Source organism: Arvicanthis niloticus, chromosome 2, assembly GCF_011762505.2.
Source record: "Arvicanthis niloticus isolate mArvNil1 chromosome 2, mArvNil1.pat.X, whole genome shotgun sequence".
Classification (NCBI taxonomy): Eukaryota; Metazoa; Chordata; class Mammalia; order Rodentia; family Muridae; genus Arvicanthis; species Arvicanthis niloticus.
The window spans coordinates 9,187,280-9,209,011 of record NC_047659.1 but is presented as its reverse complement, the minus strand read 5'-3'; the positions used below and the strand labels follow the sequence as shown (position 1 = coordinate 9,209,011).

At 45.6% G+C, this 21,732-nt stretch overlaps 1 protein-coding gene across 3 annotated transcripts in view; it reads right to left on the bottom strand.

Moving 5' to 3' along the window:
* The window catches only part of Nup214 (nucleoporin 214), a 90,110-nt gene that overhangs the window by 20,353 nt on the left and 48,025 nt on the right, over nucleotides 1-21,732 (bottom strand). For all 3 annotated transcript variants that reach the window (XM_076928481.1, XM_034494937.2, XM_034494938.2), the window contains exons 25-29: nucleotides 13,289-13,364; nucleotides 12,138-12,216; nucleotides 8,371-8,461; nucleotides 5,504-5,562; nucleotides 721-2,487 (exon numbers count right to left, since the gene is read on the bottom strand). In XM_076928481.1, the coding sequence (XP_076784596.1) occupies nucleotides 721-2,487; nucleotides 5,504-5,562; nucleotides 8,371-8,461; nucleotides 12,138-12,216; nucleotides 13,289-13,364 (2,072 nt within the window). The remainder of the gene's footprint in view (nucleotides 1-720; nucleotides 2,488-5,503; nucleotides 5,563-8,370; nucleotides 8,462-12,137; nucleotides 12,217-13,288; nucleotides 13,365-21,732) is intronic.

The following is a 21,732-nucleotide window of genomic DNA, read 5'->3' as shown; positions in this document are numbered from 1 at the left end:
GATACAGAATTAAGCATCCAGTTTTCTCTTCAAAAATAGTACAATGTGTGCATTTTGTGTATGTGTCATTGCTATTTAAAGTAGCAATATTCCTGCTTCCCACAAGAAAGATGGCATCAAAAGAAATAAAAATTATTTTTTATTATCCACAGAGCAACTAACTAAATGGGAGACCTGGATCCTCCCTTCTCCATCACCTGCACCATCTACTATGAGGTCAGGCTGCCTGAGTCTGACAGTTTTAGGGCCTCTAACATGCCTTCCAAATTTAAAAAAAAAAAAAAAAAAAAAAAAAAAAAAATGCAATTAAGAGTTAAATTACTTGCTGTGGCCTTAAACAAAAAGGTGTACTTTTTTAATCTGTGAAATTGGTAGTCATGTGGTCAGCAAAGAAGAAAGCTTGCTGAGGAAGAGAATCAGAGAAATACTGAGACACAGGGTGCAGCCAATCAGGACAAAGCAGGTCCTGCCATGTGGGTACTAAGCGCCCTCCTTCATCTTAAATATTAGTTATATAGCCTGGGATGGCTTTGAATGTATTATGTACCCAAGAGCCTTGAACTCCTGATCCTCCTGCCTCTGCCCTCTAAGCGAGGATTATAGGAATGTACCACAACACCCAGCTCCTCTCTTTTAATGATAAGAACAGTGGAGGCTCATTATAAATGTCTTAAAATAGCACAGAAGAGAACGAAGTCAAAATGTTCTGCAAATTCTTACCTGAGGCTTGACAAAAGCTAAACCCTGAAGGTGCTGCTGTAGAGGTAGTGGCCGAGGTGCCACCAAACACAGAGCCTCCCTGCCCAAAGCCAGGGCTCTGACCAAAAGCAGGAGGGTTGTTTTGGCCAAACAGCGACCCTCCTGTATTGCTAGAAGCCTGTCCAAATGAGAAGGAACCAGGGCTGCTGGTACTCGAGGTGGCTCCGAAGACATTTGCACTGGTGGATGTGGGAGTAGAGGAGACAGACTGGCCGAAAGCAGGCACGGAGCTGAACCCAGGCTGGCTGAAGGAGAAACCACTAGCAGGGCTGCTTGTTGCTTGCCCAAAGGCCGGGGACTGTCCAAATGCTGTCTGTCCAAACACTCCAGGAGCTGAAGCACCAAATGCAGGGCTGCCAAATCCTGAACTGCTGGCCTGTGGTGTGGCAGTGGCTGTGCTGGCTGCCACTTGCCCAAATACAGGGGTGGCAGAGGGCGCAGTGGCTGTGTTACTGGAGAGCTGGTTGAACGCTGAGCTAGAACTGGCAGCAGGTGGCTGTGTAAAGACTGAGGAGCCAGAAGTGACAGTCCCAAATACAGCTGTCTCTGTGGCAGAAGTTGGGGTACTGCTGGAGACAGTGCTGGAGGTGCCAGGGGTACCCAATGCTTCGCTGGCTGCCGAGCCTGCTCCTGGGAGAACAGCTGCTGCCACAGCAGCCTGCCCAGGCCCTGCAAAGGTGGAAGCAGGAGACACTGCCTCTGTCTTGCTGTCAGGGCCCCCCGGGGCTACTGGAGTGGACTCTGTGGATGCTGTAAGGCTGGCAGAAGAGGCTGGTCTGCTTGGGCTGCTGTCTGTGGTCTGCACAGGAACAGGTTCTTTTTTGACAGGGTCAGCAGTTTGCAGAGATGCCTGGGGAAGCTGGGGTGACTGTTGCTGTACTGGGAGTAAGGGGGCTGATGCTGAAACTTCACTGTGGTCTGACTTGTCAGGTACAGCTGGTGGTGTGGCCTCCTCTGTGCTCTTACCAGAGGACACGGGCAGGGAAGAAGCTGATGTTGAACTCAAGAGGCCACCAAACGACAAAGTAGGGAAAGATGTCGGAAGGGAAGGGGCAACCGAGGTTGACGCTGGGGTAGTGGGTAAAGCTGTACTACTAGTCTGTTGGTTTCCAAATGAGAAACTAGCTTTGCTACTAGCCAAAGAGGTCCCACCAAAGCCAACGAGCCCGGAAGGTCCAGCACCGGTAAGGGGTGCACTGCCAAAGACAGTTGCCGAGGAACTGCTAGTGCTTGCATTCAGAGCTGAGGCTGGTGCTGCTGGGGCAGGGCTAACAGAGGATGCCACAGGCGGCTCCATTGGCTTTCCTAACACTGAAGCACTAGGAAAGCTAAACCCCGAGGGCTTGGCTGGCTGGGCTCCGGCTAGATTTGTGGAGGAGGCCTTACTAACTGGCTTTGTAGAATCCTCAGCTTGGCCAACACGCAGTCCCGAGAAGCTCCCTAGGGTCTCTCCAGCTAGAGAACTTGGGAACAGAAGCTCTCCTAACTTGGATGGCGGAGTTTCCAACTTGCTAGAGGCAGTGGACATAGTAGTTTCAGAAGGAGCTGCAGGTTTGCTGCTGGACGGAGCAGAGTCTTCCAGAGAGGCAGTTGCTACAGAAGTGCTGGGTGCTGATGTGGCTCCTGTGGCAGGGGAGTTTCCAGGAATGGTTTCACAAAAAGGTTTACCTCCCCCACCAAAGGAGAATGCCTCAAGCTGGTTTGACTCTTTAGTGGGGGGTGCTGCCCCTAGCAAGAAAAAGAAACCAGGAAGAGTTGGATTAGCAAACTAGAATTCATCACATTTCCCCTGATTGCCCTTCTAAGGCAATCTTTCTCTTCAGTCAGGGAAGAGACTTATGGTTCTCTCAAAAGGGCGGAATGACCGCTCGCTCTGCACAGCAGCCTTAGCACTGCCAGAGGCAGCTCTCAAGTGGGAAGGAATGAAGATTCTGTTTATGATCACTACATCACAACAAACACGGGTCATCTAGGATTCATGAAATAAACACATTGTCCCCAAAGAGAAGTACAACAGTTCCTACCTATGCCTTTCTTGACTATGCTCAACACAGTACCCTGGGTAATGGCTTCCCTCCCACTCTGGGCATCAGCTAATCTATGGGTAATCCTCACAGCCCAACTGAACCCAGACTGGAAGCTCTTCACTGTTTAAGGACAGAGTGTCAACCCACAGATGGTAATTTTCCTGCTGAGTATGGCATTGTATTACTGGTGATGTCGTTTATGGCTTATGGGTTGTTATCCATTATTGCACTGATTCAGAGCTGATGTAGGATTACTACTGCTTCTTATCCTGACTTTTATTTCCTTATAATCTGGACAATGGTTTTGTTCTTCTCCAAGCTTTCATATTCCTTAGTTGATTTTTACACAAGCAAATGAGTAAGCAGGACTGGGAGGTAGCTTGGTGGGCAAAGATTACCTTACAAATGTGAGGATCCATGTAAGAACTACAATACCATTTGAGACCAGGCTAATTTACAAAATGAGTTGAAGGATAGACCGGGAGGGAGGGCTACACAGAGAAACCCTGCCTAGAAAAACAAAAACAAAACCAACCGAAAAACAAAGTAAAAACCCAAACTCTAATACCCACATAAAACCAGACACAATAATGTGAATACACTGCATCTAAAACAAGAGACAAAGTGGAGACAGGATAATTCTTGGAAAGTGGGTCAGCTAACTGGATGTATGTAATGGCAAACAAGAGACCTGACTGATTCTAAACAAGGTGGAAGGCAGGACTAAGCCCCAGGTCATCCTCTGACCTATATATATGCATGCTTGGACTTATACATACGAGTACGTATGTGTGCTGGTGCATGCATACACGTGTATACACACACACACACACACACACAGGGAGGGGGAGAGAGAGAGAGAGAGAGAGAGAGAGAGAGAGAGAGAGAGAGAGATCTAGACCAGAATTAGAGTGTCTGCTCTGCATTCAGTACCCCGTTCCCCATATGACTATTAGGAGAGGCTCCTTATGACTAGGAAACTCTAGTAGTTGAGTGTACACAGAAAGTACCAGACAATCTGTCAGCTGGGCATGGTGGCCCACAACTATAGTCCCAGGTACTTAGAGATGGCTAAGACAAGATCACTTGTGCCAAGGAGTTTGAAACCAGACTAAGTAACGATGACACCATGTCTCATAATAAAATTTTGAGAAAAGATTTGTTAAATACAAAGCATTAGGTTCTATTCCCAGCACAGATACAGAAAAGGTTTGTTGATTAAAAAAAACTAAAGGTGACTGATGTTTTATTTATCACATACATAGTTCAAAAATACACTAAGAAGGGCAGACAGACTATGAAGCGTGGCAAAGGCATGGAGAGAACTGTGAGGCACCAGCACGACTCCCTGGCCCCTGGACAGGGTCGTGTCTACACTTGGCAAGTGTCCCAGAGCTGCACTCCATCTTCCAGTCCTTCGTCTACTTTTTATTTAGAGGAAGTCCAGTGCTAAGCTGCCCTGGCTGGCCATAACCAACTCTGCAGCCTAGACAGGCTTTAAGTCTGAGAGCTTCCTACCCTTCTAAGTAGCTGAGATGCTAAGCCTGTGTCAGCAGACCCAGCAAAGGTGACAGAAGACATGAGGTTACATGAGAACTAGCTAAAGACAAATCTCTGCACAACAGAACAGCAGTGACTTGAGACTCCATCCTACAGTCCATATCTCAGTTTCCTAATAAAACATGTCACAAGAAAGGCTTCCTTTTAAATAAAATAAAAAATATACTTAATTACTTAGAGAGAGCTTGGAGGAACTTGACAAGAATGTTCTCTTTTGGGTGGGTCTAGATTCCTAGCACAGGTATGTGGACCAGTGTTTAGGACCAGGTTTGATCTCTTACTTCCATGGTACTATGCCCACCTCTTCTTGGGACCAAGTTTGCATGTTAATTATTACAACAATGAGACTTTGAGAAGCAAGTCTTTTCCTTCTTTATAGTTATGTAAACAGATCTCCTTCACAATAGGTTCTTTAAAAAAATTATTGCATTAAAATATTTTGTGTGCATGTTTGCATGTCACAGAGAATGTGGCAGGCAGAGGGTGGCTTTCGGAGGTCAGTTTTCTCCTTCTTCCATGTGGGTCCCAGGAATGACACTGAGATGCTTGGCCTGGCCCAGGTGCTGAGCCTCGTCAGCAACCCCACATCAAGTTCTGGATTAAACATTCTGCTGCTGCCCTGCTGTTATGAATTCAAGCCAGGGTGTCCTGTGTGCTGGGAAGGCGTCCTGCCACTGAGCTACTCTCAGCCCTTCAACATGTCTCTGCTGTACATCATCACTACCAACCTGATTGCACCAACTGAAAATGAGCCACAAAGCAGCAACGTCAGTATACATTCACATACAGCGTCTCTCCCACAAAGCCACGATGTCAGTATACATTCACATACAGCGTCTCTCCCACAAAGCCACGATGTCAGTATACATTCACATACAGCGTCTCTCCCACAAAGCCACGATGTCAGTATACATTCACATACAGCGTCTCTCCCACAAAGCCACGATGTCAGTATACATTCACATACAGCGTCTCTCCCACAAAGCCACGATGTCAGTATACATTCACATACAGCGTCTCTCCCACAAAGCCACGATGTCAGTATACATTCACATACAGCGTCTCTCCCACAAAGCCATGACGTCAGTATACATTCACATACAGTGTTTCTCCCATGAGGGAGACACAAAGAACACTATGTAACACGGGGACAGTACCTGGTGCAGCAGTGAAACTAGAAGATGGGGTTGGTATGACTGTCCCAAAAGTAAAGGTCCTGAGGAGTGGAAAAAGAGAAGTTAAAACAGAGCAAACTCAACACAGCATCAGCTTTTAAATACTCTTCCTTATAATTCATCCATACAATATGCCCTTGGAGAATTTACATCTAGTGATCAGCAAGAGCACAGTTAAAATATGCATCTCAGAGGTGCCCAACACCTCCAAGCAGGGTGCACGCTTTAGAGAAGAGGCAGGAAGGCTTTGGCTGGATGGCTGGGTTTCACAGGAGGCCTGGGAAGTCTGTTTCTGTCTCTGTCTCTGTCTAAGGTTTTTTGAGACAGGGTTTCTCTGTGTAGCTCTGGCTGTCCTGGAACTCACTCTGTAGACCAGGCTGGCCTCGAACTCAGAAATCCGCCTGCCTCTGTCTCCCAAGTGCTGGGATTAAAGGCGTGCACCACCACTGCCCAGCTCAAGACGTATCTTTAAAAAAGTAAAGTGCAGCAGTAATCACACACTAAGCATGTGTAGACAACACTGGAGCAGACACTTGCCTAGTGAGTGGAAGGAAAGGCTGGCAAGGGAGCAGAAAGAATAGGGAGAATCTCTGGGCACCTGCCCCAAGTCCAGGAGCATGTCAGGAGAGCTACAGTGCAGAGAATGCAGCATCAGTACAAAGCAGCAAACTGCAAACAGCAACAAGGATACAGATTTCCCACTGAATAACTCAAGCGCACGGAGCACCAAGCCTATCCAATACAGTAAATAACGCCAGGATTTAGTGTTACAGGAAATCTGAACCTGTTTCCAGTTAGGGTGTGGTTGAACCCTTAGCATACACCCCTCTGGCTGGAATACAGACTTTTAGTACTCACCTTTAATCCCAAACAATGAAGGTAAAGTTAGTTTGCAGAAGGAAACAGCCAGGTTTGAAAGTGGTATCAGAATAGGATATGCCCAACTCTTTAGAGAAGAGAGAGGGAAGGGAAGCTACTTGAGGGAGACATAGACAGTACAGGAAGAAGAGAGTACAGTTCAGGAATACAGTAGAGTTGAGAAGGAGAGTAGAGCAGCAGAGAGGAAGAAGGAGGCAGTGTTATCGGGAGAGTTTTACAGAGACAGGTTGAAGAGAGAACAAGCTAGACACAGGTAAAGACAGAACAAGCCAGAGAATGAGAAGGAGCCAGAAGATTAGAACAGATTGCTAGAGTTAGTTTGATGCCAAGCCAAACAATTCAGAGGCCTAGATAAAAGCCAGATTGAATCAGTGAACCGGGAGAGGAGTTAGAACCAGAGGAGCTGAGTTAAACCAGCCAGAAAGTGTTCAGAAACAGGAAGACAGGTTGAACTCATTCAGCTGCAAGCCACAGAGGCTGAAAACGTTCTAGGCCTAGATTCCATTGTATGAAGGCAAGAAGCTTCCAGGACTAGGCCTAGGTTAGCAGGTGGAGGTAGAGCCTCAGACCCAACAGTTACTATAGGAGAATAAAAGATACATTTACAATTCAGGTTTTGTCATCTATTATTGCCATCCTCAAGTGGACAAAGACCTCCTAAGGATATGCTACACGTTTTTAAAAAAAGATTTATTTATTTTATGTATTCACCATTGCTCTCTTTAGACACACAAGAAGAGGTCATCAGATCCCATTACAGATGGTTGTGAGCCACCATGTGGTTGCTGGGAATTGAACTCAGGACCTCTGGAAAAGCAGTCAGTGCTCTTAACCACTGAGCACTCCAGTCCTACACATTTCTTTCTTTTTCTTTCTTTTTTTTTAATCACACTAAAAAGCAAAAATATTTTTCTTTATTGGCTGGCCTTAACCTTGGCCAAGAAATTTTATCAAATAGTTCGGCCACTGGTTCTCTGACCCAAATCTTTCCAGCTTTCTTTACAAATTGGAAGAGCACTATCATTTTAGAGACATGAAGATTAATTATTGTATTTGTAAAGGATACGGTAACCCTTGGCTTTGACCCACTCTTTAAAATTTGCTTCAGTCATCCCTGGGAGGTATAGCGGCAATGACTTACTAGTTAACTCCGTGCCTCTTCTCACTTGATGCTGAACAATGTGCAGAAACACATCACTCAGAAGAGCTGGGGTGCAGTCAGTGCAGCCCAAACACAGAGGCAGACAGTGAAAGCACCAGGGGTTCTCTAACACAGACATCACATGGCCTTTCAGGGGCAACAAGTGTGCCAGCAGCGTGGGTGGCAGTCACACTGATTCTACTCTGTCAAGCTAGGAAGGGCTAGCTTCAGCAACTTGCCTAGCTTTTACGCCCCCCCCCCCCCAAAAAAAGGGGTACTCTCAGTCCTTAATAATGGATGAGGTTTAAAAGTCTTTTAATTTCATCAACCTGATTCTCAAATCCACACCCATGGTTGTCACTGTTTCTTGTGAACAGATAGATCCCCATTACTGGTGGGTTATACTACAATCCCAGCACTTAGGAAGTAGAGGTAGGAGTTTTCATCATCTCTTTACAAATCAAAATTTTAGAATGGTTACTGTCTCTCACTACATTTTCTGTACAGGTCAAGAGACCCAATCCAGTGTAATCCGATCATTCTCGAGTCAGGCTGACTAATCACTAAACAGTGTCAGAATGAAAACACTGGTGTGCTACACCCGATGACCTACAGAAGGGAACAAACATTCTCTGCCAGATGAAAGGAGGCTTAAGCTCAAAAACAGCAGATATGATAATAACCCTGAACCACAAAGAAAAAGCAGTTATAACATTCAACTGTCAACTACTGCCACTGTCTGCAGATGTACTGGCACAGATGTGAGAGCTCAGGGCTTTAGTGGATCTGGCTGATAGTGACTTAGCACAAAACAAGTTCACCCACTGACCCTGGGGAGGCGAACGAGAAAGGCTTGTTGAGCTGGCCCGAAGCAGATGGAGTTGAGGTCACAGCTGACTCTGTCTTGGCTGTCCCTGGACCTGAAAAGGACAAAATAAGGACATTCCAAAAGTCAGTTAGGAGTGCCGTTCTGGTCTGTAATTCCCTATACCTTAGACTGTGTGCTGCTGCTCAGAGCCACAGCCCTGGGTTTTGGAACCTCCAGTGTATCCTGTGACAAGCCTCAAGCCAAGGGAAGCTGGTGTGTCACCTCCTTGTGCTCAAGATCTCTTAGTCTTGCTCTTTGGTTCTGTCAAGGCATGATACACTCTCCTTCCCAAAAAAGACAGCAAAACAACCTCCATGCAGCCTAACTTCAGAGCTGAAGATACAATCCTCTACACCAACTGACTGGAAAATGCTTTTCATATATATAGGGAGAAAACCCCAAGATAAGCAAGCTGACACAGAGAGCATTTCTAAGCAATGTCCTCAACATTATCTATACATTTCTGCCTTTTCCACAGGTTTACTTTTTTATTTTTTTGAAATTCAACAAATACCAGTTTTCTTTCTCTCTTTCCTTCCTTCCTAACTTACAGAGGTAATGGACTCTTGCTACACATGATAGAAGCAGATACTAAGCAGACACTGGCTATCAGCCCCGTGTTAAACTTCATTCAGTACTGAAATGCAATGTGGACTGTAGAAAGATGCTCAGTGCAGGCTGGTCCGTGACTAACACAGAAGAAGAGCCTCAACTGTCAGCAGAGTGATGCTCAGCCGCTATCTATCCCAGGTCAGCCTTACGTAGATGAGTACAGTGAATCTGGCAGAAAGGGGAATAGAATGTGCAGCTGTAACGGGGCTGGAAGAAGAGCAGGGAAAACAGGTCCCAAGAGCACACAGGAAATGCCTGCTGGTGTTTCAAACAATGCAGTGGACAAGGGAGATAGATGGCCCAGCAGGGAAAGGTACTTGCTGTCAAGACTGAGATCCCTGGGTCCCACATGGTGATGTCAGGAAGTCACCTGACATCCACAGGAGCACTATGGTATGCTCGTCTCCTACTACTACATAATGTAACAAGTCTAAAAAAACAACAAACAAAAGACCTCAAGAGATAAAATTATTTTGTTTTTCAAGACGAGGTTTCTTCGTGTACCTTTGGCTATCCTGGAACTCACTCTAGACCTCAAATTAACAAAAAACCCCTGCCCTCTGCTTCTGGAGAGTTGGGATCAAAGATATGCGTTGCACCACCACTGCCCAGGATCATAAAATTCTCAAGGGCACCTTTAAAACATATTCCCAGGACAGCTTTCACCTTTTACATGTTATATTTACATTGACATTTTTGCATATAACCATGTTATGATCAGTAAAACAAGGATTCCCCCCCACCCCCCCGACAGGGGTTCTTTGTGTAACTCTGGCTGACCTGGAACTCACTATGTAGACCAGGCTGGACTTGAACTCACTATGTAGAACAGGCCAGACTTGAACTCATAGAGACCTGCTTGGTTTTGCTGGGAATAAAGGTGTATGCTGCCACCACCAGGCTACAAGAAAGTGTTCCTATTACTAATGAGTAGGAGAGCTAGTCTACAGGTTTCAGAAATACACATACAATGAGAGAGGAAGGGAGGGAGGGGGAAGAAAGAAGGGGGAGAGAGAGAAAGAACAAGAAAGAGAGAGAGAGAGAGAGAGAGAGAGAGAGAGAGAGAGAGAGAGCGCATGCACGAACACATGCATGAGTCGCCATACCTATATATCCCTACTACTTGGGAAGTTGAAGCAAGAGGATTGAAATAAGCTCAAGGGCAAGGCTAACCTGAGTTACCATTTGAGACTTTATCTCAAATAAAAAAGAAAAGGTTTCTGCAAATGCATGCTGGGTTTTCAGGGATGTTTCCAGCCTAAAAGAGAAAAGCTCTCTTAAGCCGTGATTACTTGCAAGGGATGACAGCAGTGAACAATGAGGGGCTGAGAGACGCAGGCCAGACTGCTGCCCGAGATAGACAGGGCTGCTGCAAAGGCCTTAGGACTCCTCCATCTTAACTGTAAGTGGAATCAGGGCTTGGCAACAAAGTCCTTCAGAGAAGTAAGATCATGCCTTTGAAACTTTTTCAAAAATATTAACCTAAATGACTCAGGTCTTTGCTGAACCCACTAAACTTGCCTTAGCCTATAGTGTGTGTGTGTGTGTGTGTGTGTGTGTGTGCACATGAGTATGTGTGCACAGATGCACATGTGAGTGCTTGGAAACACGAGAACACTTTGAGTTTCACTTAGGTTCTGTATGACGGAGAAAAGAAGTGTCTAAGTGGCCATTATGAAAAGTGGACAGCTGCTGCGTGCCGTTCAGTCTGAGTCTGCTGTCAGCTGTGAATGAAAATAGAAGTTAGACACAAGAGTTGTGGTGTGCAGAATTAAGTCAGCACAGGCTGTTCAATGGAAGCTCTGGGTGATCCACCAAGTGGCTACAGGAGACCAGCAGCAGACACAGAGGGAGATGCTCGCGGATAGAGGCTTCCAGTGGTTAGGTAAGGGGAACCAACAGAGTCCTTAGTGAATGTGTAATGCTTGACAGGGTCCTAACCATGACAAAGACCAATGCCTCAGCTGCAAGGGAAGGACAAAGCTTTTCCTCCTGATCTAAGTGTGAGTATAGTTTGTGCAGAGAACACCCACTGTAGCTTTTCCCTACGCCCTACTTCCAGTCTGGAGACGGCTCCCTGCAGAGGCTGCTCCTACCCAGCTTAGCTAAGCCTGCCTCCTTGTTTAGCAGTATGTACTAGCCCTGCCTCTCCACTCAAGTCTATATAATCAACATGCTGAGCTCCCAGGATGCTGCTGTGGCTGGCCCACCCGACCCCGGTTTTTCTCATTCCCTTGCCAGTTCAGGCAGGTCACCCCCTGGAGCAGCAAAAACCTTGGCAATTTACACTGTGGTCAAAATACTCCCAGCTACTGTAAAAACTAACCTAATCAAAAATATTTATGCTTCAGTTAGTTGTCAAGTCTGTGAAGCTATAAAACCTTGTATTATCAGCTTACCTAACAGGATCTTACACTACACCAAGAATATTGTATTTTATCTATTTTAGTGATCTTTGAATAGTTACTGTGAAGGGGCTGGAACTGTAGCTCAGTTGAAGCAGTTATTTCCCAAGCACACAGACAGACAGTCCTGCGCTGTATAAAACCATGCATGTGGCACATGCACAGAATCCTCATACTGGGAAGGCAGAGGCAAGATTACCATCTGTAGCTACTTATCAAATTTGATATATCATGCCTGATCTACATGAAACATGCCCCTCAGGATCTCATATAGAAAGGAAGAGAGAGAGGGGGAGGAAAGGAAAGGGAAGGAGAGAGGAAAGGAGAAGGGAAACAAAGGGAAAAGAAAGAAAGTAATTCACCTGCAAGGGCGTCAAGAGGTATGAGAGTTCTTTCCCTTTGAGAAGAGGGAACAGTGCACAACTGTCTAACATGCTTCTCTCTAACACTGCTCATGCAGCGAGGCACAAAGACATTGCTATTGCTTCTCTTAGAAAAAGACCATCAAAAGTTTTCTCATGCTGAGGCTGAAGTCTAAACTCTAAGTTTTCACAAGTGCCAAAGGGCTTATCGATGTCCTTACAATTCCTCACAGCGGAGGCCTTTGGAATACGGTATCTGCCTTCCTGCCTATTGGCTCCGGGATCTACACAAGGAGCTCTCAGGAGCACTTTTTGTCTTCATTCTCATGAAACAGACATGCAGACTCACCTACAGCTTTATCCCCAGAGGACAGCTGACAGGATGCTGCTGTGGGTCCTGATGGCTTGAAGGAATTCATCAGAGACCCCTGTACAGAACACATAAAAAAATGTTCATGTTAAACTGCTAATTATCCTTGGAATAACTGAATGTGTGAAACAGAAATGTAAAAACACAAATACTTGAGTTCAGTTTAATTACCCAGGAAAAAGAGGAAAAGAAAAATAACGAAATGTAGTCACATCACACTGGAGGCTTCTGTGTGACTGGCTGACTTCTCAGAATGGCACTTGAATACTTGGTAGAAGACAGGATGGGCTGATGAAGAACCCAGTCCCAGCAATTAGTGACCTTACAGCTGTGAGCAGAACCACTGGGCTTTCCACCTGCTGCCGGCGCCTCTGCCTCACCTGCCATGCTGCGTGTGTGACTTACTATCCGTCCTCTATGGAGAACAGAGGCAGACTAAGGCTCAGGATGCTGTCTCAAACTATGGATTCAAGTGAAATCCAAGAGAGAACTGAGAGAAACCAGGACTGCTGGGAAGGCTCCAGAGACAGCTTGGTTCCCCTTCTAGCCTCCTCCTAACTCACACTCCCCTCCCCACTTTCTTTATTATTTTCTTTTTCGCTATTTAACTGCTTACAATCAGCCAAAAGTCAGAGCTAGACACAACATCACTGGACGCATGCAGTCTGAAAGGCAGAGCTGCAGGAGAAAGACGATCCATACCCAACACCGATTTCCACAGTGCAGTGGGAGAAGCAAAGGGCCGATCATTCAGCCTTGGGTCCCAGCTGTTTCTATCAATAACTGACTGGATGCACCCACGGGCCTCACTTGACCTCGGCTGCCTCAAAAGGGACGTATCTAAACACCTCCTGGACAAGTCAGTTGCATGGACTAAGTTAATGGTAAGAAAACCAAAATAAATGGCAAACTAAAACATTTCATCCAAAAGCATTCTGTTAGCATATGGCCTAAGAGGACTAGTGCAGAAAGTCAGTGACCTCAACTGGTTAACCATGTCAAGACTGGCATAAATTATGGAAAAGAAGCAACAGCCCTTTCTAAGAATTACATTCATTTAAATGAAGTCAAACCATAAAATGATCTTCAGTTACAAAGACATACTGCAAAAGAACACATCAGTAACTTACCTGCTTGGCTTGGCTGGCAGCCACGGGGGCTAACACTGCATGGGGGGTTTTGGCTGCTGAGTGGGGCATCGAAGAACTGAAAGATACAAAGTGTTTGCTCAGACATTACTGGGGCAAACATGTTCATCCTCAAGCCAGTTTCCTGCTCAACACATGAAAACACTTTGGGGCGGCATATAGTCTGGGACCCCAACCAAAACTCACCACACATTTTGTTGAAGAATTGATTTTAAATGAAATCTGGGTTTTCAATGATGTAAAATTCAAACAAACAACCTTGTTAACTTTCTCCTACCTACCTACAATTCCCTGAAATAATTATAACCATTTCTAAATAGATGCTGTTCCTATTGGTACAACTGGCATTCCCCCTTCTTGCCTCCCTGGTTTTAGATGGGGAAGTTCTGATTCTCTTTTTCAAGCCTGAAAAAAAGATGTTCTACAGGAACTTTAAAGCACGAATGATCAGTCACACATACAGCAAAGGCGCTGCCCAAGATTGAATGCTTACACAGCAGCTATGGAGGATTCCACAATACACCTGCTGTTTCCAGCCTGTATCTTGGTTACTCTGTGAACAAAGGTACACCCCAATTTCCAAGGAACCTCTCACTAAACCTGACTACTGTACTTAGGGAACCACTGTTTCACTACCTAGCTCATGGTGGCGATCACAGATGAAGTTCTTATCACTTAGGAAAAGCTTCTCAAGTTCTTTGTCCTCAGTGCAGAGTTACTGTAACTGAAATATATAGTTGCAGTTGTAGTTGTGGGATGTGAATTTTTAGAACTCTTTTCAGATTTGACAGATTATTAATAATTTTCTACCAAAAATTTATTTGACGCCAAGCAGTGGTGGCACATGCCTTTAATTCTGGTACTCAGGGGGCAGAGTCAGGCAGATCTCTGAGTTCCAGGCCAGCCTGCTCTATGTGAGTTACAGGACAGCCAGGGTTACACAGAGAAACCTGGTCTCAAAAAAAAAAAAAATTTTTTTTTTTTTTTTTTGAAAGAGGAAATTAGCAAAGCGCTTAGTCCTCAACGGTCCATCTAAATTCTTTGTGGAACAACATATAAACTTCCCACACTTGATTAGGCTGAAGAAGAAAAAAAGACTCATTTTCAATGAAACAAAACCCCCACGATGACTCTGTCAAAGCAAATGAAGATGCAGGAGTGCCCTGAGATGCTCCACCGTTCAGGGCCTCTGGTGCTGTGCCTGTCTTCCTCCAACTGAGACCCAGAATGTGCTGGCCAGACTGCTGGGACCCGAGATCCTGGAGTGGATGTACTCAGCTTGCTGACAGGAGAGTCTGAGCTCAGGGAACCACAGGTAAGTGAACCTCTTTTATGTAAAACTAGAAATGAACATTATTTTATCCAAACCTCAGTGACAACAGAATGCTAATTAAATCAGGAAGGCATAGTTGTGCTTGGTCACTGTTCTATTTACTTGTGAGCATGCCACATGTCTCCCAGGCATCCAAAATCCCCAAACACAAAACCAGAAGGCACTGAAGCAGCACACTATACCGTGTGACATCTGTAGAGAAATGCTGTTTGGCACAGGCAGCCAGTAAACCTACCAACAAAGTGGCTTTAAGAACTCTCTTCCTTGACTAAAAGGGACAAACGGCAAACAGTACACGCCTGAACGAGTGCACAAAGAACTGCACACGGACACAGGCAAACAAAGGAAGCCAACAGGAGAAATGCTCATGGGGTTATCCAGGAAAGCCGGCTCAGCACTGCCACACTAAGTAACAAGAGGAACCGGAAATGGACTTGACACTGCTTGTAGACTCTGTTATCGAAAACAAACAAACAAAATCACCAAACAATTGGGCCAGAGAGTCGCTCAGTGGCAAGAGCACTTGCAGAGGAGCCACACTGAAATCCTGGCTCACCATCACCTATAACTCCAACTCTAGGGAATCAATGACCTCTTCTGGCCTATACTGACACTAGAGGCGTGCGCGCGTGCGCACGCACACACACCCACCCCTCTAAAAAGGAAGCAACTATCAGAGGCCCACAGAAGACAGCACAATGGAAGTCAGAGCTGTTGTGTGGCGTCCAGCATTTCCCAGGCCGTTTCTTAGTGATAAGTATCCTACCTCCTGTTAGGAAAGGGCTTAAAAGAGAGAGACTCAATTCTTTCACTTAGTTCAACAGCTTGCTTAAGTGGCCTAAAACAAGAGACACAGTTAGGTCTTCTTTTGGACAATCTTAATTATTAGCAAATATCTTTTAATAAATATGTATATATGACAGGGCGGGACCAATGCAGACCTAATGAATCATGTAACAAACGATGAAATGTTTGGTTTTCATTCAGAAGTGAGGCAAGTAAGTAAAGAGGAGAGCTTATCAAGAAAATAACAAAAAACAAACCAAGAGGGGAAAGAGAAATGAATGAAAATGTGACTTCATTTAATTAATTAATTCATTAATTTATTTATTGGAGTCTTTTTAGAGGAAGGGTTTCTCTGTATAGCCCTGGCTGCCCTTAAAGTCTGAGCTTGGACTGCTTCTGCCTCCCATGGGCTGGGAATAAGGGTGTGGACCACCAATGTCCCATGCATGTTACTTTTATTTAGTACAGCCATTCTCAACCTGTGGGTTAATGACCCTTTCGGGGGTCAAATGATCCTTTCCTGGGGTCACCTCAGACCATGAGAAACAGATATTTACATTATGATTTGTAACAGTAGCAAAATTACAGTTATAAAGTAGCAACAAAAATATCTGTATGGTTGGGGGGGGGGGGTCACCACAACATGAGGAACTATAGTAAAGGGATACAGCATCAGGAAGGCTGAGAACCACTGGTTTAACAAAGCCCAAATGTACTGAGGCATTCCCGAAGTCTGCCCATGAAGACACACCTATCAGCGACTATCACTTCTGCTAAGCCTGTTTCTGAAGAAATAGCTCTGTCTGAAAGTCTCTTAAAGGGAATTTTAGTTTATCCTATGACAGAGGCAGGTAGATCTCTGGGAGTTCAAGACCCTATTTAAAAACAAACAAATGAAAAAAGGTAATTTAAAAACTCCATGTACAAGCCATGCAGCTATATTGTCACAATGTAGCTCAGGGTGTGAGCTACAGGTGTGAGCAGGCAGAACTAAGTGCACAGCAAGAGCACAAAGGTGGAGGAGAGACAGAGCACCAACTTGTCGGTGTTGTGCTGTCCTTCCCCAGTGCTCTCACGTGAAGACAGACTATGTTGAGTTAGAATGGTATACTGTAGAGCCTAGTGGGGTTATCATCAATGAACAAGCAAGAAGGACTGAACGGTGCATAAATACTGAAGCACAGAATAGGAGAGGATAGTAGGAGCTGCCACAAACAGGTATTTCCTTGGCATGAATTTAGAAAAAGAAAAAGAGAAATGCACTAAGCCTTCAAAACCAGTAACTACCAATCAATCAAGTCAGGAAATCCCAAGAGCAAACATGAGCAGGGCCTGGGAGTGCAGATAGGAGCAATGCACTGTAGGTTCGAGGTTAGCCTGGGTCACACAGTGTGCTGCAAGATAGCCAGGCAGGCTTTATAGAGAAAAAAGAAAATCAACAAATGAAGTAGTGGATTGACCCAGCTATTGATTTCCCTGTTTGTTTCCTCCTGTTCCGGCTCCTCTCTCTTCTGAGACAATCGTGCTCTATGCAGCTCAGGCTTGCTTACACTGACCTATGGCATTCCTCCTCCCCAGCCTCTTCAATGCTGACTGACAAGTGTGTTTCACCATCCTAGAACTCGGTGGAAATTTGAGAAAGAATAACTAGCTAATCTGTTTTAATAACAAAAGTTTTTCAACAATACTGAATTTTACAGAACTAGATACCAAAAAACTGACCAGATGTATGAGCAGCGCCTAGAGTTTAGGGAAGACAACAATAACAAACTGGAACGAGCGTCAACAAGAAATGCTATATTGCAAACACTCATTGTGATGGAAACCATAAAGGACTTGAGATTGGAAGACTGTTAACCAAGTGCTCCATATCTGATCTGCTAAAATAAGTCCATGGTATGTAAGGATCTGAAACAGCCACAAGCTCTTATGAGCAGCAGCAGCAGCAGCAGCAGCAGCAGCAGCAGCAGCAGCAGCAGCAGCAGCAGCAGCAGCAGCAGCAAGACTCAGCTAATACTTGATGGTCTCCTGAATCCATATTATTAGATGTCTCTGTGAAAGACTGTGTCCCTAGCTAACACGACATGATTATAGTATCAGCTGAGATGCATGTCTGTGGAACAGTTTAGAACCCAGGTTTATACAATGATGACCCCTTTATCCATTAACATGTGAAAAGCAGAGCCTGTTTTCCAGTTACCTTCCAAATAATGCATAAATAACTACTGAATATTAGCTGCTTCGTTGCATTGAACTTTCTGCTCAACAGTTGAATAGTGACTCTGTTAATGAACTTTTATCAATAAAGATAATTTAAATTTAAAAAAAGTAAAATAATATACCATAGTAACAGTAAAGAAAGATAATTCAAAGTCTTGGGAGGTTAGAAGCAGGATTGTCATGAAATTCAAGGTCACCCTCAGCTACATACTGAGTTCAAGGCCAACCTGGGCTATGAGACTTACAAATGGAGGAGGGGGACATGAATGATCTTACTACTAAAAAAAGGTAAACTGCACATTAATTTTTTTTTAAAAGTTTGGAAGATTACTTTCATTTATGTGTGTGTATACCTGTAGATACAGGTCAGAGAGGATATCGCAGGCAGTTACAAGCCACCCAGCATGAGTGCTAAGCCATCTCTCTAGCTCCTAGATTAATATTATTAAGATAGCTGTAGAAATTCTTAAAATGTTAACACAATGACTAGAATCACATACTTGAAGGACAATGGGCCACGAACATTCAGAGAGGCACAACTGCAGGAATGCCAGGATAAGGAACTGGAAACAGTCTTTCAACAGCCGGTGGAACAAGCAGGGTGGAATGGGCCCTACCTCACACCACTGACAGGAATAAACTTAGAAGCGATCAAGGACTAAAACATGTATGCTAGACCTTAAAACCCTTAAAGGGTTGGCCGCGCCGGCGCAGTGGCAGTGAGCCGGGGCTGAGAGTTGTGCTTGGTGCTGGCCCACGGAGTGCAGGCGTGTGCAGCACAGTGGGAGCAGTCGGCCTTGAGCGTTGCTACTACAGGACTTACAGGACCTACGCTTTACAGGCTGTGGAGCACGTGGAACCTCAAAGAAAAACAGCTCCTTAAGTCTACCAAAGCCTGTCTTTAGTGGCGGGCATTGACGAGCTAGGCTTGAACCCAGAATGACAAAACAGAAGGTAGGATTAAAACCAGGCCTGAGCCTGCTCCAGGAAAGGAGAGACTAGAGATGCCTGCTGACGAATGATACTCGTATCCCACCCAGAAGAGGGAGGCTGGGTCTCCTCATACAGCAGCGAGGACCAGTGAAGACTCACGAGACCGTCAAGCTAAGAGTGAGATAACTGGGTCTGAACCTTACGTCCCTTTGTTTGTGCATTAGCAGCACTGTTTGTAATAAGACGATTAAGAGCTAAAGACAAACAAAACCACCTCAGAGGAAAACACAGCATTCATTTTATGACCCAGGATTAGGCATCCTGTCCCAAGGATGACATCCAAGGCTGTCCTCTGGTTTCCAAATAGACGTCCAAAGCACGCGACAAATACCAAAGCAGGTACTGTCTACCAACATGCTCCTATTCCTCTCTGCTTCCCCTTAGCTCTGCAACCAGAGACCTCCTGGTGCCAGACACACTCCTATTACATATGCCCATTCAGAAGAATCATTCCTTGGTTGTTTACAGTGGTTAGTCAGTTCCCTAAAGCCTTTCCTGCGCTGTTTTCTGTACCACATCTAGCATCTTATATAGATAAATATAACAAATATATGTACATATATGCTCTGTAGTACATACATCCTATATTACATACTTATTTAATGTGTGGTCTCCTTGACCAGGGCGAAGTTAATAAAACATGACTGCGGTCAGTTTTATGAACTGTGTTATTTCCGGCCTGGCAGTGGTAGCACACACCTTTAAACCTAGTACTCGGGAGGCAGAGGCAGGTGGATCTTTGAGGTCAAGGCCGCCTGGTCCACAGAAAGAGTTCCAGGACAGCCAGGGCTACACAGGGAAACCCGGTCTGGAAACACCATTTGGACTCACTTCCTGCCAGGACTCTAGCCATTCTGGCTGTCTTTGACCTGTGCCCCAGATAAGCTCTGGCCTCCCCTAGGTTTGATTTTCAGCATACTGCACCCATGGATGTTCACATGTACTCTGGATGTCTATTCTGCCTAGACCTTCAAAACTCAGCTAAAGTATCTTCTTACTCAACTCTTCCCCAGGTCCAAATCTGCCTGAGTGCCTGTTCCATGCCTTCCTAGCACCTGGAACCTCTTCTGTACCAACCACACGGCACTGCAACAAAACAAGTGTACAACTGGTTGTCTGGTGGCCCCCTGGCTGAGGTCCCTGTGGTGACAACAGGGATGAAGGCCTCCTTCACTACTACTTCTCCCTCACCCCAGGGAAGCACCACACTCACAGCAGATGCTCTCCAGGGAGCGATAGAGAAGTGTGAACAGCTATGGATTTGCTCCAGTTAAAGAGAAACGACAGCCTCACGGCCACAATACACAGGGAGCAGCAGAAATACGCAAGGTCAGGCTCCAATGAATGTGTGTGGTTCACTTAAGAATAGGTAAGTGGAAATTTAATATACTTCACAGACAGCTGCTTACAAGACCCCGAAAGTCATTTTGCAATGAACTCACCCATGGGGAAAGTGGTGAAATATATCAGTTTTCACTTATGAACTGTTTTCAAGATTATCAGTTATTGAATAAATGACTATTTAAAAGGGCCAATGAGATGTCAAACCTGATGACCTGAGTTTGATTGGTGGGACCCACAGGGTGGAAGGAGAATTAATTCCCCTAAATTGTCTTCTGATCTCCAGATGTGCTTTGGCACACATGTGCACATGAACATAAATAAATGTAATTAAAAACAATTTTAAGGGGCTGGAGAGATGACTCAGTGGTTAAGACCTTTGCTCTTCCAGGTCTTGAGTTCAGTTCCCCATGGTTAAGCGTATTCACTGCTCTTGCAGTAGACCCACGACCACAGCCAGCAACAACATGGTGGCCTCATATGTAACTCCATCTGTAATTCCAGTTCTGAAGAATTCAGCATCCTCTGCTGGCCTCCACAAGCAGTGCATGCACTCAGAACACACATTCATGCAGGCAAAACACCCATACACATAAAATAAAAATACATTTAAATCTTCCTTTTAGGGGCTGGAGAGATGGCTCAGTGGTTAAGAGCACTGACTGCTCTTCCAGAGGTCCTGAGTTCAATTCCCAGCAACCACGTGGTGGCTCACAACCATCTGTGATGGGATCTGATGCCCTCTTCTGGTGTGTCTGAAAACAGCGACAATGTGTGCTCATATACATAAAATAAATAAATCTTAAAAAACAAAAACACCACCACCACTCTGCCTTTCGTCTCAGCTTCCCCACAGTGGGAATCTGCTATAGTTCCCAAACTCCAGTGTACAGTTCTCTGAAGAGTTCACAGCAACCACAAATACCAGCTCTGGTTCAAACACCATTCCAAGGAAGGCTGCAAATCATTCCAAGCCAGCAAAGAGGGTGAATTTGGTCTGACCCTGAGATATCTATAAATGTTTACAACAGGCAGTGTTGGTAAACAGAACAACATGCAGACAGGCAAAGTTCAACATCAGCATAGCAAGGCCACTCAAGAAAATGAGCCTTGGGTAGGCAGGCCTGCTCTGTAGTGTCGACAGAGAACAAGAAGACGGTACAAACCACAGGGCCTATAGCTGCTTACCTTACCATAGGCACCAGATGCTGGGCCCCTAAAAATACTAGTCCCTGATGATCTCCCATTGAAGGCAAAGGAATGTCCCCCAACCCTTCCAGACAGCAGGGAGGCTAGCTGCTCTACAGGAAACATGGCTTCAAACCATACACAGTGAGGAGGACAGAACAGTGCTGCTAAAGGAAATGTATGTGCACGGATGGGGGGGGGGCACCACACAACATGAGCCCTGGGGGGGGGAGGGGGCACCACACAACATGAGCCCTGGGTGGGGGAGAGGGGCACCACACAACATGAGCCCTGGGGGGGAGGGGGGGCACCACACAACATGAGCCCTGGGTGGGGGAGAGGGGCACCACACAACATGAGCCCTGGGTGGGGGAGGGGGGGCACCACACAACATGAGCCCTGGGGGGGGGGAGAGGGGCACCACACAACATGAGCCATGGGGGGGAGGGGGGACATCACACAACATGAGCCCTGGGTGGGAGGAGAGGGGCACCACACAACATGAGCCCTGGGGGGGGAGGGGGAGCACCACACAACATGAGCCCTGGGGGGGGAGGGGGAGCAC